At 43.0% G+C, this 27,084-nt stretch overlaps 2 protein-coding genes across 2 annotated transcripts in view; one reads left to right on the forward strand and one right to left on the reverse strand.

Annotated features, from left to right (window-relative positions):
* rad51b (RAD51 paralog B) overlaps positions 1-27,084 on the forward strand; it is a 151,537-nt gene that overhangs the window by 90,616 nt on the left and 33,837 nt on the right. The gene's annotated exons all lie outside the window — the stretch shown is intronic.
* Positions 268-8,440, reverse strand: zfp36l1b (zinc finger protein 36, C3H type-like 1b). Its single transcript, XM_079525398.1, has 2 exons — positions 8,271-8,440; positions 268-4,438 (listed from the first exon to the last, which is right to left on the reverse strand). Exons 1-2 carry the CDS (start codon positions 8,322-8,324, stop codon positions 3,344-3,346), a joined length of 1,149 nt encoding a protein of 382 aa, XP_079381524.1. The 5' UTR covers positions 8,325-8,440; the 3' UTR covers positions 268-3,343.

Here is a 27,084-nt window from a genome sequence, read left to right on the forward strand (position 1 = left end):
CTTTATATTACGCCTCAATAAATACAAACGTGTTTTGCCAATTATTTTAGGGCCCACTTGCAATATACTCATGGCCTGCCAGTGGGTCCCCGCCCACAGGTTGGTAATCGCTGCCCTAGAAATAACAAATGCTTGCGGTTAATGGGTTGGATGGCAGTTTGACCCTCTGGCTGTTTTCATACAGTTTAGACAGGGATAGCTGAGTCTGCAAAATGTAGCTGGTAATCTGCATCCCGGTCCGCACTAAACAAGAAACCACACGTTCAATAGAAATATGGGTTTTATTGGTTTTAACTGCAATCTGTCATTACAAAAAAAAAAAGTAATTACTGTAGTGAACAGCAACGGCTGCTATAGGATAAATACATTCAACAGTTGCTTTTCCGTGTGTCAATCCTGTTAACCTTTTAAAATTCTGTACTACAAGAATATGCTTTAGGCTTTTATTCTCTTCTGTGTTATACAAAAATATGAAAGGCACTACATTTTTGGGGGTACCTGGAATGTATTGGTAGGCACTTCATGGGAAAAGTGGTCACAAAAGGAAACAAAACCCTAATGCATCATCTACAATAGATGACTAAAAGTGCTAGTAAGTGTGTGTACTGTGCATGGTCTTGTTGAACAGGCAAGCTTCTGTAATCAATTCAAATAAGAGCTTAAAATGTGTCATTTACAGCAAAGAACTGCTATTAAAAAGGTGACTTGGCTGATCAAATAAGGGAATTAATCCCTAGCAAAAAAAGAAACCAATGAGAAGAGGACTGTTACCCAAGCCAGTCTACATTCTGGATGGTAGAAACCTGCAGCTTAGAACTGGAACAGGCATCAAGCCCCTGTGTCCATTGGGAACCCCTTTTATTTTAGCTAGCAATGCTAAACAGATGCTTGAAGACAAGAACTGGGTCACAGGCCTCACTGCCAAACAACCAATCAAAAGCCATTTGAAGCACAGTGCCCTTTTATCTAAAAGCTTAACCACTTAAACCCCTCTAGACTTTAGTAAACTGGGCCCGAGTTGGATCTGTACTTGGACCGCTTTTTTTTTTTTACACCAAATCTCTAATCAATCTTCACGGCTTGTAGATTGACTATTTTTGGCTAATTTCTCCCCCACCCCTCCTCCCAGAATATGGATGCTGGGGTTCAAGTGGTTAAATATGCTCAACTTCTAGCATTTGGCACCACTTGACACATGCAACAGTGCATTCTTTCCAATGAAAAGACTAAAACACAAAAACAGAGGCAGCACTGAAGAGAGGTTCCCAGTGGAGACAAACTAACACAGCAACAGAGAACCTGAAACCGCAGTCCCAACATGAGGGAGAGGAAAAATAAATTAAGGAAAAGAAAAAATGTCGTTGCATGTCGTTTAAATTAAGATTCACTTTCAAAATAAATCAAGTGTAGTTACAAAAAAAAGAAAATGTCATTGCAGTATAATATATTAACTGTGAAAAAAAATAACAAAAACAAGGTCTTCACAATCTTGCGATTAATACGGAAGATCATAATTTAACATAAAAGAAAATATATTCTATCGTTTCATTATCCAGATAAATACAAAATAAAAATGCTTAAGATCAGCAATAAATACATTTTGATAAGTTAAATAAGCAGTGACAAGAAAAACCCTTACTTTGAAGAGCTTTTTTTAAAATAAACTAAACAATAATAATATAACAACAATAGAATATTTGAACAAGGTGGAACTGACGAGAGAACTTTTCAGCTCAATAATTGACTAGTAAGTAGTCATCTCAGCCAAACAATTAAATTGTGGGAATTTATAGCATGAGCTTTATGGTTAAGGGTGGGGATATAGGGATATAGCTTACCTATTACCGTATTAATTACCAACATTTTACAGATAAACTGGTTCCCCTAAAACTAACCAGCTTGGATATTAACACCAGACAAGCGTTACATTCTGGCAGATGACTAATAAAAGTTTCAATTCGATAGCCAAATCAAAATTAGTGGATAACATTTTTAGATTCAGCCGCCATATAAAAATTGAGTGGTGACATTTTTAGATTCAAACACTGGCAAGTAGACAACAAAATAAAAAAATAAATCAAGACTTGTCTAAATCAGTTTATCACCCTGTTGATATCCAACATAAATGACCAGCAAGCCCCGACTCTTGAGACTATGGTGGTCCAAGCCTCCAAGGCACATAGCACCAAGGGAAATCTATCATTCATTCCATACCACCCCAACTATAAAGCAAACTGATCTGTTGTATCCCCTTATTAAAAAAAAAATCCATTCCACAATGGTTGGAGCAGGAATTTCAGTATGATTACAAGTGGAAAAAACAAACATCATGGTCCACCAGGCTTGGCTTCTTGTGCGAAAGACACCAAGGCATTTACAACTCAACCCCATTGTCCAATGATTTTCTATTGTTCAATTCAAAACATAAAATGGTGGTGACCCTTTTAAAACAGAGCACTGATTTGTCACAAGCCTTTGACGTTGCAAAGGCCAAGAGGTGTGTTAAGGCTGTGGCACGAGGCAAGTAATGAATGGCCGTCTGCTGATGTGCAACACACCAACAAACCAAGCACAGAGTCGTCCTTATTTGGTAGACACTCTTGAACTGCCTGTCCTATTGCCCAGAATAGATAATACTAACTACATTTTCATCTGATACACGAGCTACTTCACACCCTGCCTCTCATTCATTCATTCACCCATGGCACAGAATACAATTCTGAACTGGTTCTTGTGGTTTAGAGAGGGACTGGGAGGAGAGAGCGTCTTATGCCCAATGCTCCGTCGCACACCGGTGTTGTGTGCCAAAAATAGCCGATCGAGCTTATGGATCGGTTATATTTGGCATCACAATGTAAAGGTTTATGATGTGCAGTGTGGGGAGATGTTTTAAAGGTTCATCAGCTGGTATGGAAACGCATCTGAAGGTCCAGATGCACTTGGCTACCAGCGATTCAGAGAAGAATGTGTGTGTATTTGACTATGTGGCCACGTATGTGGAGAGATCATCACAATCCCTGAAGTTCACTGAAGACTGACAAAAATAGCCGATCCATAAACTCACATATTGAGCTTATAGATTGGCTATTTTTCGTACAGGACACCATCATGTGACAGAGAATAAATTGGGCTTAAGAGGGTAAAGGGAGAAGGGCTGAAGATCCTCGACAGAGAAACCAATCCGTATTTTTCTTTTCTGATTTGACTCAGTGGCTACAACAATGCACAGAGCTGTCAACTTCTGTTGTAAACAAGGCCAGGAGAGGAGGGGGATGGTGGCGTTGGCAGGGGAGGAAGAGTAATCCCTCTTCCTCCATCTCAGGCCCCAGGATCCGGCCTTCCCTCAGTCATCAGAGATGGAGAGCCGGCTGAAGATGGGGAGGCGTCGCGAGGCGTCCAGGAGAGGGGACTCCGAGCCACTATGGCTGCCCAGGCTGCTTTGGTAGCCCTCGTGGTCAGACAGAGAGTCCGGGGGACTGGACGAGGTCTCAGACGCCGGCCGTAAGAAGCACAGAGGCGGGGCGGGGATGGCAGTCGGAGAAGGAGGGGCCTGGCCCTGCTGGGACTCGGTGATGATGGTGATGCTGCCGCCGAGGCTGGGGCCGAACAGGTTGGCAAGCTCCTGGCTGGAGTAGGTGAAGGGGTTGCTCTGCCACTCGGGCAACTCCTCGGCAGAGAACAGGGGCGGGGGTGTGACCGAGGTGGGGCTGTCCTGCAGGCCCCCCGAGCTCGGGAACCCGGCGAAGCTGAAGCTGTGCTGGAGCCGTGGCCGCTCCAGCTTGTTGAAGGCGGAGAGGGGCAAGGCGTTGGGGGGAGGGGGTCCCCGGCGCTCCTCTGCGTTGTGGATGAAGTGACAGCGCGGCCCGTACGGGCAGAAGCCGATGGTGTGAAAGGTGCGGCACAGCTCCGTCTTGTACTTGGGGTGGCGGCTGAGGCTGCGCAGCTCGTGCATACCGTGGGCGAACTGGCACTTGTCACCGTACTTGCAGGCGCCGTTCTCCTCGAATGGGCGGCAGAGCTCAGTCTTGTATCTGCTCGAGTTGACCTGACTTCCGCCGCCGCCTCCTCCGCCCATGCCGAGCACCGTCTGGCCCCCGGGCCGCAGCCGCTCGCCCGTTTCGGAATACGAGCGGTCCCGGAAGAAGCGGTTCTCCTTGTTGCTGCTGCTGCTGCTGTTACCGTTCATCAGCAGGATTGCGGCGTCTGATTTCAGGCTGTTGATGAATTGGTTCTGGTTGAATTTGGTGTTGGGACTGGGGACGGTGACCGAGTGACGGCGCTGGAAGAGGCCTCCTGCTGAGGCGGCCCCCACCACCTTCCTGTCCAGCAGGGACCCTGTGGGGGGGCAGCAAGAGGAAGAGGGGCTGGCACCAGAGCAGGGGACAACAGATGTGCAGTGAGGTCCACTCAGTGTGTTATTGTAGTTCAACATCTTGTTCTGCGAAAAGGAGACATTTTAAATGTTAGACGCTGTTCAGGGAAAACAATGCAGTTCACAGACTATTTCAGGTCTTCCGTGACCACAATGGATTATTTCCATGTGTTACAAAGTTAACCACTTTCAACCTGGCGCCCCCTATTTTGGGCATGTGATAATAGGCAAAATGTCACAAGATTGTTTTTTGTATCCTTTACAAAATTTGTGAAAATAAATGTACAACCTCACAACTTGTCGCACTGAGACACATTGGGAGCTTGTAGATCTACCATTTTATTTTTCACTATTCATAGTACGATGGAAGTATATAGGGCTTAAGCGGTTAAACTGTTCAGAGACTTGCACTGGTTTCCAGCTCAGGCTAAAAGTATGAGCAACATCAAAGTGTAAACAACCCAGGAGCCTTTGTGTATCCTAATGCACTGAATGAATGGAATTATTACATTAACCAGTACCAGTATGCACCATCGTTGCTTTGCAGCACATCGGTACAAACTGGTACAGGTTCAATGTTACATAAAAGTAGACCATTTGTAACATGGGCCACTGTTAAATTCATCCGATTCCCTACTTCCCCCCTACTGTGCAGGGTGCAGTACAGTACACTTGGCAAAACTCCATGACCTCCGTGAACCCTGGTATCCGAAAAAAGGAAAAAAAATACACATACTGTGATGTGTGCTCCATCCAGGATGCATTTTTGCAAAGGCAGCAAATATTTAACAACCCAAAACAAAAACGGCTACCCACCCCTTCACTTGTTAAAGTCAGCTTCACCATAACATTTTCACAATCTTCTTCTCAGGGGGGCATGCTCGTGCGAGCAGACTATGAAGTTAACCACCACCAACAGATTGTATTCAAAATACCATATAGGTCTAGTTTAGACATTATACCACTATAAATAGAAACTGGTTGCTGAACTTGCTGAAGTCATACGGAAAGTGTTTGCAGGTGTGCGACATACCGGTACCTGAATTTAAATAATCTGTTTTTTTATTTATTTGGCTAAATTAGTAGTTCAGGTTGCTTGACAATTAAGGTAAGCTTCTCTTACCCTCAGTTAATCATCTTAATTAACTTTTGCATAAAGATATGTTGGCGCAATTTAAAAAAGCGCCTAGTGTTGATTTCAGTCATTTCACACTGGCTATCGTTCAAATGTTACGTACCGGTAGGCCATTTTTGGGCGTTGTTTGTAGATCAGTGCTTTTAGTTTTCAGCAAGCAACACTGTCACACGACGTACAAGATACGCAGAATAGTCCACTTGCCAGAATGTGAAGTTGTGAACCCAGGCATGGTGAGTAGTTTTATGTTAGTAATGTTGAGTATGGGTCCCGACTCCCCAGCATGTAGAAACTGCCGGATGCTAACTTGCAAATGTTGAGCAATTTTCACAAGTGGCATAATATGTGACCATACCATTAAGAAGTGAACCTATAAGGGAAATAAAATCTAAATTTCATCATGCTTTAAGTAGCATGCGACGTGTCAAACTAGGGGGTTTTCATAATGCTGAATCCATTCCAAGCATTAGTTTTGCACAAAAACACTCCTTGGGCTAAAAACGGCCATAGCCGTCATCACAAATGTGATGAAGTCAGCGCATTTGGTGTGCCTATGGCCGTTTTTAGCCCTTTTTTTTTTTGCTAAAACAGCGGTTCCCAAACCTTTTTGGCCATGCACCCCGTTTCCTCCCGACCTAGCTGACGCCCCTCCCCCACATGGAAATATAAATTACATAAGCTATATAGAGATTTATTTCCTTTTTATCCACATATATGCACATATTCTGCATATACTTGCCATATATTGGCATGTTAATATATTTAAAATAAAACCATAGAGCCTTTTCATGTCGCGCACCCCTTAGAAGGCACTCGCGCACCACAAGGGGTGCACGCTGCCGCACCACAGTTTGGGAACCACTGTGCTAAACTAATGCTTGGAATGGATTCAGCATCATGAAAACCCCCTAGTTTGACACATCACATGCTACATAAAGCATGATGAAAATTTGATTATTATTTTTTGCCTTCTCTAGGTTGTTAATGGTATGGTCACATATTATGCCATTATGAAAATTGCTCAACATATGCAAGTTAGCATCTGGCACAACATTTCTAACATAAAACCTTGGTGTACTCAACATGTCCGGGTTCACAATGGGGCTCTATGGGCTGGCAAGTAGACTATAAGGTAATGTTGGCGCTTATTATAGCCTACTTGGTTGCATGCTGGTGGTGTATATAGCAGATATACAAGCATAGAGCTGCTATTTACTGAGCACGACACCAGCACGCAACTACCGTAAGTATAAATGAGGCTATAATACGTCAAGTTCTGGGATAGCCTCAATTTGCTCTAGATTTTTGAGTGGTGCAAACCACTCCAACAACCAGCTTTGTCTGTATCTATGTGTCTATGTATGTGTGTACCTGTACGTGGGACCCAAAAAATTTGCATGGTTACTATGGTCACTGATATTACGTCAGACCACAGCTGATCAGGCTATATAAGACCTTGCACCACTCAGTTCACACAGGTGTGATTTTTTTTATTATAATGGTATGAATCTAGAGTTGCAATACCCTCCATTGACTCCCCACTCATCCAATTTGCATTTGCGATCTGCTTGTATTAAACGACGTTAAACTCACCAACATTGCAGCTATAGGCCAAGCTTGAATTATCCTCTTTCAATCTGCCAAGCTTTTGTTTCATAAAAATCCAAGTAGACATGTTATAATCTACTTTCGGTCAAGAAATTCTCTGCAGGTGATTCTTTTTCCAAGTGTTGGAGGTTGGAACTTTGGAAGCACTTGTCGTAAGTCACTGAACGGCCCTGCATATCACCCGTTTCGCATTTGCACATAATGCAGGAGGCATTAAAACGAGTGCTTCCAAACTTCAACACTTGGAAAAAGAATCACCTGCAGAGAATTTCTTGACAGAAAGTAGCTCATAACATGTCTATGGTGGATTTTTATGAAACAAAAGCTTGGCAGATTGAAAGAGTTTAATACAAGCAGATCGCAAACGCAAATTGGATGAGTGGGGAGTCAATTGGGGGAGGGTATTGAAACTCTAGATTCATCCCATTATTGGAAAAAAAATCTAGAGTTGCAAATTGCGGCTAGTTCTGGGAGGCAGCAAGGTTTTCGTCGCTACTTTGACAAAGTCACCATGTCACTTCCAACAGAAAAGTGGCGACGTCACTCACGTCGACACTCATTTCAGCAGGTGAGACGTCATTTTAGGGATAGACTCGGTCCAAATATAATATATTATTTATTAGCCCACAAGTAGCAGCAACTTATATTTGAGCGCTTCTCTGCATGTTATCAAACCGTGCCACGTGAGATCGACGCCGACGGCATCGCGTTTTGAACCGTTTATCAACAGCGACTTGTTGGATCGATGCTCGTGCCTTGATTAATAAAACACCTTTGATCGGATGGACCGTTCGTTGCGTCGGTCCAACTTCCAAGCGTTGGCCGCTGATCGTGCTACTTTTTTCCGCCAACAGCGTGTCTGTCTATCGGTGGGGGGTGTGTGGGGGGTGCTTGGATCAACAGTTAGCCAAAGTGAACATGCATGCAGTTGAACGTTAGCGGTTAAAAACGTTGAAATCTTAACCTAAAAATCACTTCTGTCCTTACATAACCGCATAAGTCGGCCAGGTTGCAAAAAGAATCAACCCCCGGATAAAAAAAGACACATTCTAAAACGTGATTTGAATGAAAACAGCAAGACTTGCTTCATGGCAGCAGCAGCAGATCCATTTTATAATCTCTACAAAATAAGTCTAGTTTGGTTATTTCCTTTACCTTGTTGGAGACCTCACTGTATTCGAAGAAAGGCGAGAGGATAGTCGCTGTCATGTTTGTAGGTTGGATTGTAGAAACTTGTGGTGGTGGTGGGTGGATGTGTGATTATATTAGTTAGTATGGTATATAGATCCAGCGTCCCCGACTTGTTGCGTTCTGTGCCCTGCAGAGCCCCCTCTGTCCCGCGGCGCGTGTGCGCACTTCCTTTTCACCACGCAGACGCGCAGGGGCGGTGACGCGCACAGCGTGCGTGAAAGGCGTGCGTGTGGGAGGAGCTCTCTCAAAAGCCCGCGTCTGTACTTCGCCACACGACGGTGTCACTTGCAAATTTAAAATAATAAAATAAAAAAGAACAGATCTACAAGATTACAACCCGTCGCGATTGGACACGCTGTGAGCTTGTAGATCTGTTCTTTTTTTACTAGCTACTGTACACTGGGGTATAATGATTGACTAAAATTACGTGAATCCCCTTGTGCATGGTCCAAGAATCTGCAATCTGACAGATAGCACATATCTGTGCAAGCAAAAACATCAAAGTAGTATAGGCTAGTAGTGTAGAGTTATGTTGTGACTGGGTCTTGTATAGATTAGTGGTTGGCACTGGTTGCATATTGACTATTTTGGCCCCCATGTCCTCATCTACACTTTCAGATGCAGAATTAAAATATTATACTGATACAGTAGTAGGCTACTAGTCCACTTGCCAGAATGTGAACCCGGACATGTTGATGTAAAGTTTTATGTTAGAAATGTTGAGTATGGGTCCCCAGCATAAAGCAACAGCCAGACGCTAACTTGCATATGTTGGGCAATTTTCATAATTAGCATAAGCTGGGGTACCACTGACAACCTATATAGCCTAAGGCAACATTTTCAAAATGTCTTCATGATTTAAAGCTGCTATAAGCAATAATATGTCAAAAAAATGGTATTCAGACAGCCAGCAATAGGTAGAACACACAAAAAAATTTGTCTCTGTGACACATCTAGGGGCCGCAATCTGCATTCAAAGATGTTCCTAGAAGCTTTGTCATTGGTCGATTTGCCTGTCTACTTCCTGATTGGTTAGTCTTTGCGACCGGGTTCTAGGAATATCTTTGAATGCAGAGTGCGGCCCCTAGATGTGTCACAGAGACACATGGGAGCGTTCTACCCATTGCTAGAGGTCATTTAAAGGTCATTAACATTTTGACATATTATTGCTTATAGAAATTAGGTTTTTTTTCATGATTCTGAATCCATTGCAACCATTCAATTTGCATTTCTAACATACAGTAAAAATGTCCGGGTTCACAATGGGGCTCTATGGACTGGCAAGTGACTATTAACTCTTTTAAGCCATAATGTCTCCACCAGGGGGGATACTCAGATATGTTCAGTTGTGCAGTCTGCTCTGTGGCCATGGCTGGGCCCTGATGCTTATTGGTGTCATGTCACTGCTATTCTAGACAACTGCTTAATTTTCTTTTCTGAAATTGGATTTTTAATTTTAATTTTAATTAGCTGACTGAAGATTGTGATAGTTTAGCAAGGATCAATATGGTTTACAAACTTTACAGGTTCAATCTCATTGATATGATATCAGCTAATTTCATACTCATCTTTCTTTCTCACTTGACATTAAAGTTTGACGGCCGAGAATTGTTTACTCCAGTGTTCCGATGCTGCGTAATACGACATCCCCGCTATTTGTTTTATGTGTCTAAATCGCATCGCATTAATAATAATAAAAAAAGTCCGCCTCTGCCGCGCAGCAGAGGGAGTTAGCTTCATGTTATGATGACGAAACCGGAAATCGAAACTTAAGCTGGGCTGCTAGGGCTTCTGGGAAATTGAGTCCAATGCAAGTGGACGGGGGTTTTGTCTGACTACAACAGCCTCACAGCCCCCTCCATTCTGCTTGGCAAGATGGCGATTGGTGCGCTGGAATGAAAACAAACGGCGCAAGCTATTTTCGGCGGAATTTCGAGGAAAAAAAGCCCAGATACTTCAGCGTATGATCTAAAGGTAATAAAACAATCCTGGCAGCGTAGAATATTTGATTTTAATGCGGGAAACACGGATTTCGCAGTAGAACTGTTAACATAACAGACCATAGCCTATGCACATTTCACCACTTCTGAGATCATTATGATTTTTTCCCCCCTTTTTCTAGGGAACACTCAAAGACATTTTCTAGGTGATGTCATTAAGCAGTAATTTACGGTATGTTGCAGCCCCATTAACAAGATAGGCCTATCTGACTCCCCCCCCCCTCCCCCCCGTCTGTCTCTCTCTCTCTCTCTCTCTCTCTCTCTCTCTCTCTCTCTCTCTCTCTTATTGTTTGTCTTCAGTTATTGCTTTGCGTCCTTGTATTATACTGTGCAGTATGTAGGAGAGGGTCCATACATACTCTCCATGGTTCCCATAGTTTCGCTGACCAACTTCATTAAATTTACCGGAATATGGTTTTCTCTTGGATAGAGTTATTGCGTTATTCTGGTTATGAGGTTTGTTTCTATCCTTGTATTACCACCACCACATAACAATATCAGCTCATTTTTTAAATACTCTTGGAGAATATGCCTTGCAAACCTCAGCTGTTTTCGTGCACCCTGGCCTGCATAATTAGATATTAGAGCTTTGTAGGATTGGTTTAATTTGGATGCATTTACACAGTGCCTTAATCCAAAGTACTTTACAATGTGCATTCATTCACCCATTGACACACTGGTGGTGGAGGTAACCATGCAAGGGCACCTGCTCATCAGGAGCATTTTGGGCTTCAGTGTCTTTCTCAAGGACACTTCGAGGGGGGGCTGCTTAAAGTAAACAAAAGACTATAGGACAGCCATAGACTTGCAGGCTGCCACATGATGTCACAAGTGAAAGCGTTGGAAAACAATTGAACTAGAATTTAGTCTGATACAATATACCCCAAATAGTACAAGTACATGAAAAAGCTACCAGTACCCGTAAGGAGAGTACTAGTGGACTAGTCAGTCCACCCACCACAAGCAATTGAGGAAGCTGTGTGTGGCTGTGTTTTTGCTTGAGGCCTACGGAAATATCTCATATAACATGTCCCTTCCTTTTTCCACTGACATGTCTCTCTCTCTCTGGGTAACTTCAGAGCAAGAGAGCTATGTGTGGTAATTTAGTGGAGGGTGGGACAGTGGGACATTAATGCCAAGCCACAAGCCAAATGCCGCCAAATGTCGTCTGTGCATGGCTGATGGTTCAGACCAGTGCTTTTCAAACGTTTTGGTCCCAAGCCACACCAATGGGCAAGTCAAAATCTCAAGGCCCACCTTTATTCATAGTGAAAATAGACGATTTACAAGCTTATCTTTTAGATGAGCAATTTTCACTGGTTTTGATTTATAGCCTACTGTATGATAATGAAATGTGTGTGTTTAATATATATATTTTTGTAACGGTAGGCCTATAGAATTGGTCTTTGTGTTGGGAAATGTGTACACACAAAGTACTTATATAGTACATTTTATTGTAATTCATAACGTTTTTCATTTACTATATATGGTCACGCCTCGTGACACGTCACGCCACCATATATGGTCACGCCTCGTGACATCGCGCCTTGTGACACGTCACCATATATGGCCATCTCCATATATGAAGATCACGACTCTGACCTCATCTAACCCTGGATAACCATATATGGAGAAGACTGGATCATCACCTAGATCTGCATATATGGAGCCAGCCAGCAACTCTACATCTGACCTCAAACCCTTATATCTAAATATATGGAGCTGACTTGTTCTGACATATGTTGATCCTCCCCACCCGTCCTTCCTGTTCTGACATTCCATATGTTGATCTGACATCAAACCTGTACACTCAAGACACGCTCCATATATGGCCAGTACAGAATTCATTCCATATGTTGATCTGACCCCCCCATGCCAAAGCGCCAGCACTCGCCCAGCAGTCTATACCGTCTGCCGTCACCCAGGCGGATGTGTGCAAGCGACCTCTTTCTTACTGGTATATATTGCAAAACTAATGTGTGTTTGTCACACCTGGACTTGTGGTGGCACACTGTCGCCATACTGTTTGAGAAACACTGGTTAAGATAATACGTAATATAATAACCCTGCAAAGTGTGGTACTTACTGTATATTCAAGAGTCAGAAGAACTATTCTCAGATGTGCTGCTCTCTGTACTATTGTCTTTTTTATTCATCAATTTTATTTGCATGCAAACAAAGCTTTGCTTTGATGTGCATGAGGACCATATTGAATATTTTAAAAGAGGGTGATTTCACACTGCTATATTGATATTTAACGTGTTATTGTCTCCACCAGGCCGAAGGCATGGAGAGAGAGTATGTTTTGCACTCCGTCCGTCCGTCCGTGTGTCCGTGTGTCCGTCCGTCTGTGGACAGCTAATCTCCGGCACCGTTGGCTCGATCGCAGCCATACACTGCACACACACTCCCTGGATGCCACAGCTGAACCTCTGCCCCAAGGTTTTCACATTGGCCTCTTATAGCGCCACCAGGAGGCCGCTTTGTGCATAACAATTCTTTGGACAGTACACCTACAGATTTTGTCCAAACATCACGCAAATTGGTACACAGCCTCTCCACAGCCATTCAACGAAACGGGTCCTTCAGATCTTTCAGACTCCATCCTTGATTGGCTAAGATTGGCTACCAAAGTTCGCAGGAGTGCATGGTTTCAAACAAAATGCCGCAAATCATGAACACATTGTGTGATTTCCGTGAAATTGTGCACGCACATTCCCACTAGGCCCAGGAAGAAATGCCACTGGAACATTTTCAACTCAGCCTCATGGTGGCACTATAACTGGCCAATTAGGGGTTTTACCTATAACTGCACGGATCTGTGTAAAACTTTGTATGCACACATTTTCTAATATTACTCCTTCAGATTTTATCCAAATTTCACGCAAATCGGTACACCCACTAGGCTGAAGAAGAAATGCCACTTGACAGTTTTCAAAGTTTATATTACTCCTAAACATTTTATTTCTGTTTCTTTCTTTATCTCTTCCCAGTTCCCACTTAAATGCAATGGTGGAGCTTGTACGACAAAGAAATTCACCCAGTTTTTCTTTTTACACCTGTGAACCTGTGATGTGACAATAAAGCTGAGTTGAGTTGATTTAGCTACGGCAGCACTTAAACGCCCAGCACAATCACGCTGGTAGCCAGACTAAATAGTTTCATGTTTGTTCTTTGGGTGGATAGCCTATGGGGCTTGTTATGCTAGTGACTGTAGTTGCTGGCAGAGTAGGCCTCTGCTTAGAACAACAGGCTGTCACAAAGGGAACTATTACCCAGCGTGAGCTCCCAGGATTAATTGCACAAATTATGTTATTATGGTGTAAGAGCAGAACTTTCACCTTTCTGTAAGACTAGGAAGGGGGACATTGTAGCAATTAGAGAGTTTACGGTGCAGCTGTAACGATGGCTCTTATCAAGGGACAACGACCAGCAGTAGCTGAGATTATAAAGTCATCCAGTTGTTGTATTCAGTTTATGCACTATTCAGTCATAATGAATAATAATAATATGTTGTGAACATTGGTCGTCATAAAAGCTAAATTTAGATCTCTGGACCGCATTGTGATATTCGGGTTGTTTTGCATTTCCAGGGAGCCAGTAATTCAATTTGATAAAACCACACTGAGAGCCTTACTCGGCCCCCCCTCCTTTATTTCTTTAGCCTCATGCATCCAGGCCCTGCTTCTTCCCTCACTCCTCCAATCTCCAATACTCAACCCCAGAACTTGAGTCAAAGTATAGGTATTCCTTATCAAATAATACTCAACTACAGGTGAAAGTTCTGTCAAATTTGTACTTGAGTACATTTTCTTTTTAATGTCAATGCATTGCTGTATTGACATTTAGACATTTTCCAAAATAATTCCAAGATTTTCCAGATTTTAAAAACAATATAAACTAGAAAAAGTGCCCTTCTGGGCACAGGTCTCCACCAGGAGGATAGGAGTGTGTGTGATGTTTGGCAAAATGTTTAGGAGGATGTTTTTTTTTATTTGTTTTTGCAACAATTTTCTTCATTTTGTTGAGGAAATGCAGAGCCAGATCACTCATAGCATCTCTGAGGATAGAATTCTGGATGAGCAGGACATGTGCAGCATTTTGTACAAAACGGGCCACTCCTGAAAACTTTGGAAGGCAATCTTAGCCAATCAGTGTACAATCTGAGAAATCCAACAGACTCGTCTTGATCACATGACTACAGAGATCATGTGTACCGATTGCCATTTCTTCATACGCCTTTGATGGCAATTGGATGATTTGAGGCATTTTGTTCCAAAAATGTGTTTTGCAAAAATCAACCTGTTGGTGGCGCTATAACAGGCCAATGTGAAAAGGGTGGGATATATTCCTCAGCCTAGTAAGAAAATGTGTGAAAGATTTCACGTAAATTGCATGCTGCGTTCATGATTTGAGGCTATTGTTCAAAACGGGGCAATCTTGCAAACTGTGAAAGCCAATTATAGCCAATTAGGATGGAATATGAAATATCAGACAGATCCGACTTGAGCACATGACCATAGAGATACTGTGTAACGATTTGTGAGATTTTTGGACAGAATCTGGAGGAGTAATATCAAAAAATGTGTTGTACAAAAGTCGGCCTCCTGGTGGCGCTATAGAAGGCAGATGCTGAAAATGCAGGTCAAAGGTTTGTCCTTGGCCTCTAGGGAGTGTGCATGCAACGTTTCACGCAGATCGGTGCAGATGTAGGTAAAAAATGTGAAAAGCTGCCTCATGGTGGCGCTATAACAGGCCGTTCTGGAAAATGTGGGGCAGAGGTTCATCGTTGGCATCCAGGGAGTGTGTGTGCAAAGTTTGGCATCGGCCGGGTTAACGGTGCCGGAGATTAGCTGTACACAGACGGACGGAAGGAAGGACGGACGGAAGGACGGACGGACACACACACACACGGACGGAGTGCAAAACATACTCTCTCCCCATTCCTTCGGCCTGGTGGAGACAATGATAGTGAAAATAGCAGATCGACAAGCACACGTGTCATGTCATGAATCTGCAATGTTCTAAGCTTGTAGATTTGATAATTCGATCATTCGCATTTGACATATGCCGTAAGTTCTTCATAATGTACTTTTTCCCTTCCTAGAAATGTAGCATAGGAATAAGTAAAGTACAAAACAAAAGTACATAACAGTGCTCAAGTAAATGTACTTAGTTACTGCCAGTGTCCAACACTGCCAATCTCCCACACCCACAGTGATCTCTACAACCCTGGGCTCTCTCACTCTCCAAGAGAGAAGCCATGAATCCTCAGGCATAGAATGTCGGACGCCCAACTGTCGACATGGCTTCGTTTTGCAACACAAAGTAGACCTGCGGTTTATTTTCTTTTTTAAATCTCTTTTTCTACCCATGCTGCTGCAACTTTATTTTTTCTGGTCTGTTTGTTGTTGTAATGCGGCAAGCTTAAGGTCTGTATGCTTTTGATGGGGGGGGGGGGGGGGGGGGGAGAAAAGGAGGCAGAAAGAGAGAGAGGAGAGAAAGTGTCAGAGTGGAGGGGGGTTATCTGTTCGAAGAGGCTCATGTATGATTTATTTGAGTTCATACACTATGGTATGTTATTTCACAAGGGGCCCATGGCAAGATAAGCCCCCCTCCACTCAATTTCATGATTGATTGAGGCACTTGGCTGGTGTTTACTGAATTGGATGCAATCTTTTTTCCTTGTCTTTTTTAGCTCGGTCCTCCTTTGCGTGCAGGGTGTTTTCTCTTTCCCATAAATGAAGAGGAGATGATTGAATGGCAGGAAAGAGGCTTTTAAGTTATTATGCAAGGAAGTTTTTCTTGGTGTTGGGTCCCGAGAAGGCGCCAAGATATCTTCCAGTGTCAGTCGAATAACATTGAAAAAGGGCCCAGTTACAAGTGCCATGTCAAGTCAAGTCATGGAGTCTGACTTATTTTTAATCATGTGAAACCATGCATCCTTATTCTGGGGTGAATATTTGCCCAAACTAGCCGATTTACACACTTACAATGTGATGCTTTGTGAGCATAGCATATTAGCTATTTTCAGCGAAGTGAAGAGGGTGAAAAGTAGGGGGCCTAGTATAGACCCCTGGGGTGTTTTTTGTCAATGAAGTACAGGATTTAACAAACAGGCTTGAAGTTGAAACATTTGTTTTGCAGAGAAAATAGCATACAGATTCGATGTCAGGGTGGCTAAGAGGTTAGAAAGAACATACCTCAGCCAAATGGTCACAAGATCGAGTCCCAGCGCGACTGCATGTCCTTTTGAGCTCCGATGTTATTGTAAGCCGCTGTCTGCAAAATGTCTAGTGATGGATTCAAGCACAAGAAAGAACAAGCACATAAAAAAAGAAATTGCACAATATGGGGACTAGAGGTTGTGTTTGTGCAGGAACAGAAATCTCCCACCACACAAACACACACACACACACACACACACACACACACACACACACACACACACACACACACACACACACACACTATTACTATACTTCTTTTTTTTTTGTAAACTTTATTTTTACATTTCTTCACATGACAATACACATGTATGCAAGAAAACACAAAACACACAAACATATACAATACAACCCCCCCCCCCCCCCCCCTCCCCCCTAGGCTAAACAAAAAACAAAAAAACAAAAACAAAGTGGTGGGACAAAGCAGCGGACAATCATAGATCAAAAAGAGTCAAGACAGGGACATCTATACTTTTGAGGACATCAGAATCTTAGGACACCAATTTTATGAATGCCAATTATTTTGCCAATATTAGCAATAACCCTGAATGCCGAAATATACAAGCTCACAATGTGATGCCACGGTTATAAAAAACAACAACATGACCCACATGCACAACTAAGCATGACTGTAAATCTAACCTCTAAGAATCGTTTTGAGGACCAGGAAAATGGACACACACACACACACACACACACGCATACACACATACATGCACGCACACAGGCAGACCTGACAAAGACAGAGTGACGACTGGAGACATCTGGAGATGTGTGGTCCATATCACTGCTAGCTCTGTTTGCTTTAGCTCAGACCACTCAACCAGGCAGAAACATACCCCCCCCAAAACCCAACCACCCCCTTCCCCTACACACACACACACACACACACACACACACACACACATACCCAGGACTTTGGGGGGGGGGGGGGGGGGGGGGGGCTTTGGAAACACACACACACACACACACACACACACACACACACTCAGGCAGTGAGAGACAGGAGCAGTTGCATGAGGGCGTTTCATAACTTTGCCTAGAGGAATGTCAGTGATTTGGAGATATGAAACATATGACTAAAGCCAGAGGAGGAGATATGAAACATATGACTAAAGCCAGAGGAGGAAACACAGCAGGAAAAGCCAGGGAGGCTTTTGTCAGAGTGCTGTTGCAGAACAGACGGAAAGAAAACATTTTTACTAAGCACAATCGTAAGAGTCAACCAGAGAGTTATTTCATTTCAGTTGAATCCAGTATTAATCGTATAATCTTGTGTATGGTATACTGGTATAGCTGTTGTTACACAGTCTTGTGGACCATGTCGTCAATGCTTCTACCAGTATGAGTGACAAATAAAACAGTTTTTTCTTAATTGTTCACTTAAATCCTACTTCATACAACAAATAGTAAAAAATAGCTGATCTACAAGTTATTTTCACTAGTTTTTAAAACATTTGAAAATGTTTGAATATCTTCGCCTGTAATAGCATAAACCAAAATTGGGGCACCAGGGTTAATTGATTAGACGACCACTCCAGACTTTATAGGAAGTAAATTGTATGGAAAATTGCATTGAGGTGTGAGTTTGTGAGAAAGAGAGAGACTTGGAGGGGATTTATTTTTTAAATACACTTGGCTCTAACTTTGGAACACCATTTGCAGAGAGCGCTGGAAAGAGCAGTAGTGAAACGGGCGTAGAAAGACAGAAAGAATCGCAGAGGGAGGGAAGTGTACAGAGACAGACTTGTATAGGAAGCAAAAATTGCAGAGAGAGGGAGAGAGAGAAAGTGTGAGAGTTATGTGGAAAGAGAAAGAGCCGGAAAAAAGCAGTGACAGAAAGAGAATTGTGCAGACTAGAGAGAACTGTGTGGAAAGAGACAATAAGGCCAAAGTAGATGTAGAAAGAGAATGAAAGAAGTCGAAGATAAGTCCAGACAGGGCCTGAGAATGAGGGAGAGAGCTGTTCAGAGCTCTGGTGAAGGACTTGCAGACTTGTGTCCGCTGTGTACAGGATGTGGGGCAGAGAAAGTGCGCTGTCACGCCTGAGGAATGTTGAGGGGGCGCTCAGCTCACCCGGTGTGACTACACTGTTTTTCACTGCTGTAATCTGAGGAAGCTGTCCGTGTGTGTTGGCCGCATATCATGCTGGCCGGGGCCAGGGACAGGCCGCGCTGGAGCAGGCCAGGACAAGAGGGACAGAGGACAGAGAGTGGTGGAAGAAGTACCGTAATCTTTTGCAAGTAAAAGGCATCAAAATATGCTTAAAGGACCAAAGTAAAAGTACTAAATGTTTTCAAACAAGTCTTGTAGATCGGCATTTTAATAGCCGAAGTATAAAATAGGGTTTTAGTGGTTAATGCCTGTTTTATAATAATGATCTAAGGCCCTGTTTAGACAACAACATTCTCTATAGAGAAAATGGCAAATTAAAAATTAAATATTAGATGTGCCTGCAACACCATGCCTGCAACAGCGTTTTCCGGGGTTGAGGACGGCAAAAAGTGAAACCTCCAGAAAGTCCAGAGTGGAAATCTTTGAAAACGCTCCGCATCGCGTCTCCATGTAAACAGGCAATACGGGGGGAACCGTGAAATGCATGATGTCATGGCTCACGTCAGCTCACGCTGCGTGAGCTATTGCATCGGTGTAAACAAACAGCTGTGATTGGAAGTAGAATGGAAGTGGTTCTAAACATGTGTGACTGGTCTATCTGGCCGTCACCACGTCACCTATCCACCTGGCATGCACACTACAGCATTTTCAATCACTGTTGCGTCTGTGTGTTAACTCTTTCTGTTCTTTGTTCTCGTAAACATGGCCTAAGTGCACACACTAACTAATAGTAAAAAAAAGTACAATATTTGAGATATAAGGGATTAGAACGTATTGCAAAATGGACACACTCTTATACATACTCGACGTGAAAGTATCTCAAAACTCAAGTAAATGTACTTTGTTACAGGCCAGGCCAAGAGGGGGAGAGAGAGAGAGAGAGAGAGAGAGAGAGAGGAAGGGGAGAATGGAGGGGTCACACTGTCACATATTGTGTAGAGAGACAGTCCTAGATTTCATTACTCCGTCACTCGGCGGCGGAATTGTAAACAAGCCCCCTTAGCTCCTTGGAGGATTTACGGAGCTGCTGAAATGGAGCCCTGACCCCTGCATTCCACCGAGTGGTGCATTCTGGATAGGGGCTGCCCCTCAGGACTCTTGAGATTTACTTCCCCTCTGGCCAGCGATCTGTCTGCTTGTCTGGGCTTTTCAGCCTCGTTAAGCCTGGTTTGTACTTTGTCGTGCGAGGGTGTCACGCGCGTAAAACAGCAGATCCCCAAGCTTGTGGATTGGCTATTTTGTGGTGCACGACATCGTCGTGTGACAGCTAAGAGCGTGATTTAGGCATTCACCTTACAATCAATTACAAGGCATCAGCCTACATTGTAGCTATGTCCAGTTGTTTTGTCTGCACTTCAACACTTTAACCCAGGTGTTTTGAGGTACCATTCTATTATAAACCTAAAGAGCTATGTGATGTACAGTATAGTAGCAGGTAGCAGTCAATGTGTCAAAACGTTTGATTTTAAAGCGTGGCAAACTTAATCAAATTTCAAGCCCAGTGTGTTCTCTTGATTTATTTGCAGTCTGAGCTATCTTATCTCTTTTTCACACTAGTTATTGAACAAAGCTTGGCATAAGAATTTGATCATCTATACCTGCTGACAATAAAGCACCTTGAACCCAAATGACCAGTAAAGGGGAGAAATGTACCAACCACTGCTCAGAATTCACCACCATATGTCTGGTGGCTGGCGTTAACTTCCAGGTCTGACAGTGATCATTACTTTGTACATTTCTAGCCCTGCTGCAACCCCGGTTAAGCAAACACCACGGCTGGGAACTGACGCAACCAGAGAGAGAGAGAGAAAAAAAACCTCCAAACATATAGACGATGTAATGAAGATGAAAAACATTGAAACAATACCAGGGTCTTGGCCCTCTCCTTGCTCATTTTTTTTAGCAGCTAGCACTCATAAATGTCTCTCAGGCCGCTGCGAGGGCAAATATCCAATAACCACAAATAGCCCTGGGTCAGGCAATAACCCTTTCCTGCATCACATTCTCCTGCGTTGCCTCAGATACTGAGCGTTGAGCAGTTTCATGGGGTCAAAGGTTTTCAGGTCATATACTTATTATGAAGGACTTGCTTGTGTGTACACGCGCACACATACGCTGATAAGGTATTTATAGAGCTGTTGAAAGTTAACAATTCCCCTTAGGAGCACACAGTCGCTCTCCTACTGACAAAATTATTTTTACTTTGCACCGTTGTCACCCCCCTGTCACCACCCCACACACGCACACACATTTGCAGTCAGAACTGCAGACTCACCCCCCATTGTTCGCCACAGTCTGAACATTCACCTTTCAGGCTGCACCACGCCTCCCAAGCAGTCTTGTATGGCCATGTCACATGTTTTGGATAGATTCTACTACTATGCAGTTACAGTATGTTGTTTTCTTGTTCACGTTTGTGAGCAAGTAACCAACATATATGCATAGTTTGGGTTAAGAAGTTTAGATAGCATGTTGTTAAGAAAATATAGGTTTGACTGGTATCCTATAAGTAGCACTGCCCCTTTAAGGGTAGTGTGTAAAAGGGTGACCCCGTTTGAGGCCTTATGTTGTAGCGTATTCGCCGTATTTGATTTGATTGGTTTATTTGCTGTGTATGTTTACTTCAGAGGACCCAGTAGGCCCTGAAGCCTTCACCCTATACCTGTCCTTGGGCTCAGTCTCACTTTTAGGATCATGATTTCACAGCTATAATAATCCCACTTTTGTTACATCAGCCTCTGGTTCTGTTCACGCTGAACTCTGAATACCAAATTGGGGTATTCATCCTAATGAACCTTGTTAATTGTCCAGCAAATACTGTATGGTTAATGCTATGATTAATGTGTTTGTAGGATCTCTCACTCCTATTTGTGAGGGTTGCGTAGTCATTTCATAATAGGCCTGCTACATATAGTTAACTTTGAATCACTACATTGTCCTCTTTGCACGCTTTTATGTAACTATTAACCGGCCTGGCATTTCTAGACTAGGGTACATGCTCACTTGCTCAGTGTGCTTAATTTACACTTTGAAGTCACTCTGCTGAAGCACGTCTGCTAAATGCCTATATTGTATTTAGAGCACCTTGAAAACCAAGTGATTTAATGTAGTCATCAGGTCGTAACACAGAATAGGTCACAAGTGGATGTTCTGTCTAGGTCACGGTTAACTTGTCTTGAATAGATGAATGATATACAGTATTCATCAACACCATTCTAACCAGTAAGACGCATGCACGCACCCGCCTGGGTTTATTGTTTATTGTTTATTACGGATCCCCATTAGTCCTCACTACAGTGAAGACTACTCTTCCTGGGGTGACAGCAGACTGCTGGGTGAGCGCTGACGCTTTGGAATGGGGGGGTCAGATCAACATATCCGCCCGGGTGACAGCAGATCTGCTGGGCGAACGCTAGCGCTTTGGCATGGGAGGTCAGATGAACATATGGAATGAATTCTGTACTGGCCATATATGGAGTGTGTCTTGAGTGTACAGGGTTTGATGAGGTCAGATCAACATATGGAATGTCAGAACAGGTCAGCTCCATATATGGAGATCAAAAGGGGGGGGGGGGTGGCTAGTGGGGGCAGTGTCTTGAGTGTGTAGGGATTCTCCATATACGGGTTATGGGCTTAATATTGATGACATGATGTCACGAGGCATGACCATATATGGGGCGTGACCAACTGACTGACGGAACATGCACAATTTCATAGACAAAACATATTCACTCATTTGGTTTTCTGATGATGGTGGTGGAGAGCTCTGTCTTTCATGTTGGTCCATATAAATAGGTGTCCAGTTGGGTTGAGATCATTTCTCCACTTTTTGTGTTTTTCTTTGTAAATTAACACCCTACTTGATCATACTACACTACTACAGTGTCACACAAAAGCACCAAAAGTATAGCAGCTATAAAGCTCTTCATGCCGTGTTTTGAGCTTGTAGATCTGCTACTTTTGAATTTGAATCCTGAAAAGTAACAGTTTTAGACATACAAGGTTTCCACCCGACAGAGACGATATGATTCACATTATTTTCATGCTCATCAAACCATTCAATGACCCCTCGTGCCCTGTGGATGGGGGCATTGTCATCCTGGAAGAGACTATTTCCACCAAGAGAGAGGTTTCATCATAGGATTAAGGTTTTTGTACACAGGGCGCATGATCCCCTCAAGTATATCTGACTGAACTAACTCCGCAAGCAACGTATCATAAGGTAAAGAAACAGGCCGTACACACGTAACCATAATGCAAAATGTATTTAAAAAGAAAATTCTCTGAAGAAGACCTTGCTAGTTCAAAAGGTTGGTTTCTTTTCAAATACATTTTGCATCGTGGCTACGAGTGTGCGGCCTGTTTCTTTACCTGCCTATTGAAAAAGAGACCCTGGTCTCAATGGATTTCCCTGGAATAAAGGTTTCAAATCAATCAATCAATAAAAAAGGTCAGAATAACTTTGTATTGTTTTGCAGTGACCCTTCCATTCTTTCTAAGGGGATATGTGGACCCAAAACATGCCAGGAAAATACCACCACCACTGCATAATAGAGCCACCTGACTTGTTCACTGTAGGGGTCAAGGCCTGTACTGTTCTCTTGGTGCACTGTACACCGGTCCACACATGCACTCAACCACTTGTGGAGAATATGGTGAAAGATGACTCATCTGCCCATTAACTTTTTCCCTCAGTTTCTGTACACGATTGTCTATATGGTTTTTGCAACACTAAACTCTAAAATGTGCATTTGTCTCTGTAATGAAGGGTTTGTGGTTATGCTCTGCAAGCCCACTATAACACGCCTCTCTATGTAGTTGTCAAAAGACTGTTCTCGCTGACACAGTCCGTTCACGTCCTGCTCTGACATTCTCAGTCACCTGAGGAAGTCGCTCTTCTGTTATTCTTTAAATATCACAGTGATGCATCATGCATGTCATCAAAAGTGAGCTTCCGACGACGGTTTCCAACGCTAGCATTTACTGATGTCTTTCCCACAGATGGAAATGCAGAAACAATGTCCAGTTGAGCAGTCTTGGTCTTGGTGGCTGAAGCAACTGCTATTCATGCCCCAATAATGAGCCCTTTTTCACACGACTGAGATCTTTCCCCCATACCAGTAAATGTTTTCTTGCCAAGGACCCCCAAATTGATATATATTTGGCCGCGGACCCCATAGGCGGGCACATAGGTTGGTGAACCAATAGGGAGCCGGTGTTGGTTTCCAGGGCTAGTGTGCATCCACCCCTCTATGCCTTGGAAAGGGAGCGTTCTTTCACGCTATACAATAAACAACTGAGCCATATTTTATACTAAGGCTATTTGAAAATAGCTGATCTACAAGCTCACAACGGTCACTTGTCGATCAACTGTTTCCTTAGGCCTATTGTATCAGAGTAGTATAATACTGCAGTAGGCTACTGTTACTTTTACTTAAGTAAAAAAGATATCCGAGTACTTCTTCCACCACTGTCACAGAGCATGATGAGGTGTTAATTGCATAATAGACGGCTAGCACACAAAGTTTGTGCGGTGCCGACTCTTCCAGCATCGCTGACTGACTGTAACCATTTTCAAAAGAAAATGCCTGAATGTCTTTGCAGTGGTAGAGCAATTAAAGCATGAAAATTACTGTTCCACTGGGACTTGTTTACAAGATCCAGTAATCAGACACCAAATTATTACATTTATGTTGATATATTATATGATATATCAACACTGAGTGATTGTTGTTTCTTCTAACATGGAGGATAAATGGCATTCTAAGCATTCAGTGTACAGCAAGGCCTCCATTCAGTGTACAGCAAGGCCTCCATTCAGTGTACAGCAAGGCCTCCATTCACTGTACAGCAAGGCCTCCATTCAGTGTACAGCAAGGCCTCCATTCACTGTACAGCAAGGCCTCCATTCAGTGTACAGCAAGGCCTCCATTCACTGTACAGCAAGGCCTCCATTCCAGTGTCTCAACTTTTTCACCTCTACAAATTAATATGTATTTAGCCGCGGACCCCCATCTGAAAATATTTGGTGCCAGGGACCTCCCCATACAAGATTTGTGGTGTTAAAGTGTATACAAAATATTCTAAATCATTCACATTTTGCAAGATGTTTTGAAAATAGCAGATGTAGAAATGTACAATGCATATCACTTACCCTGGCCTACCTTTAATTTAACAGACCTTTACACACACACACACACACACACACACACACACACACACACACACACACAGACACACACACACACACACACACACACACACGCGTGCATGTGTGAAGAGAGTAAGCCACCTTTTTCACCTCTAGTACTTGGCATGAAATGGTTTCCTGAGCACACAGATGTGATAGAATTCCTTCCATTGAATTCACCATGAGCTAAAACCCCTCACTGAAGACACGCACGCACGCACGCACGCACGCACACACACACACACACACACACACACACACACACACACACACACACACACACACACACTCTAGTGTGTGTGTGTGTGTGTAAACATGCACGCACAAGTATAACAGTATACAATTTGGTGTGTTATTTACTTGCATATTATGTACTGTATATAAGCAAAGTTTGGTATAGTGCTTTCATAGGTCTTTAAGGAAGTGAGGACTGATTTGTTTTCTAAGCCTGTGGGCAGTGATGATGATATCATAGTTGGCTCAGTTCCTCACTTGTTTCCTGTCATGTATGATATAATATAGTCGACCGCTATCAGATATCACTGTGTTTTGACTCAGCTCTGACCTTGGACCGCCGCAATTTCTTTATTTGTTCAAGATACACACAGTTGGAGCCATACGGTGTATTTTCTTAACGTTTCATTAGTCACCACCTTAGTCACCACTGCCTTAATCCTTTGTCCTCTGACTGAACGGGGGTGTTTTTTTTGTTTTGTTTTTAGATATTAAGTTTATTATTTTTAAAATCTGAAAGAAGTGAGCTCTCAAATAAGTCTGTGGGCGCGGCCAGCCAGTGAAGACACCTGTTTTCATCATCATGTTGGTTAAGTGATAGTTCAGCGAGGGGGTTTTAAGGTCAGAGTGAATTCAATGGAAGGAATTCTGTCACATCTGTGTCTGTGTGCCCAGGAAATCATCTCATGCCAATTGGAGGTGGAAAAAGGTGGCTTTGTCCTTTGCATGATTCATCTGTTTCAGTGGTTTTCAAACTTTTTGTGTCCAAAAACTTAAGGGCACGTCATAATCACACCTGTGTTCATAATCATATCCGTGCAAAACAGCCTCTCTATTTAGATTTGAGATTCAGGTAACCTGCCGAACACATTGAACATGTGTAGCACGTCTGATCACGTGTTTTTCACTCTTATCACTCTGTAAATGTTTTTTATTTACCAACGCCAAATTAGAAAAGTTGAACTATTTAAGCCCTATGAGAAACATGCAAAAGAGCTGATCATCAGCAAGTTGCCACTCACACACAGGGGTTTGCCATGGACATCCAAAATGACATCCATACAGAGTTATCCCTGAATGACCATAACACGTCTGTAACTCTGAGAGTGTACAAATGTAAGCAATGTCTACACTCTCAGAGTTTAGGGGTCCTTGCAAATAATAAATCATTGTCATACATTCTGAAGAAAACCTGGATACTTGACATTCAGTAATTGGATCTTATGATCAAAAACAATTTGACAAGGACAAGACCAAGGCGCGATTCATACTCCTATTTTAGAGCCGAATAAAAGTTGGTTCGGCTCTGTAGAGCCTACAATGTGACGTCATTTGAGGTTCGGGGGGGCGGGTACCGTCCTAAAGTCGGCTCTTCGGTGCTACTGAAATTTTCTGACGAGCCGAAATCATTTCGGCACTACAGCGGTAAAATAGGAGTATGAATCAGCCCCAAGTCTTTGCCACGTGACATATTGATGCCCCCTACTCACACGTGACATATTGATGCCCCTACTCACACGTGACCGCCACTAATTTGCCTACCGACAAAACAGATCCATAGATTATGCCATGGCCACGAATAACACACAGCCCTCTCCCACCTGGAATAAAACTAATATGACAATGGTAGACTATGAAACAGTGGTGGAAGAAATAGGCTACTTTTTTACTTAATAAAAGTAGCATTACAACAATATAAAATTACTCTGTTACAAGTAAAGGTTCTGTATTCACATGTGAATCTAGAAAAGTACAAAAGTATAGTCATCAAATTGTAGATGGTGGGGCGTCCCCAGTTCAAATATGATTTTGGGGGATAGCTACCTATAAACAATAGAGCGGGAATAGAGCACAATTCCATCTACATAGACAAAGATTATTTGCATTGCAGTGGAGAGAGTCAGCGACGTCACATTCCTGTGACTCCACATCACTGACAAACCACTACACTGGGACATGCACATTGAACGGCTGGGAAGAAGGCACAACAATGCCTTACTTTCTCAGGTGAC

Source organism: Electrona antarctica (genome assembly GCF_951216825.1).
Source record: "Electrona antarctica genome assembly, chromosome: 17".
Classification (NCBI taxonomy): domain Eukaryota; kingdom Metazoa; phylum Chordata; class Actinopteri; order Myctophiformes; family Myctophidae; genus Electrona; species Electrona antarctica.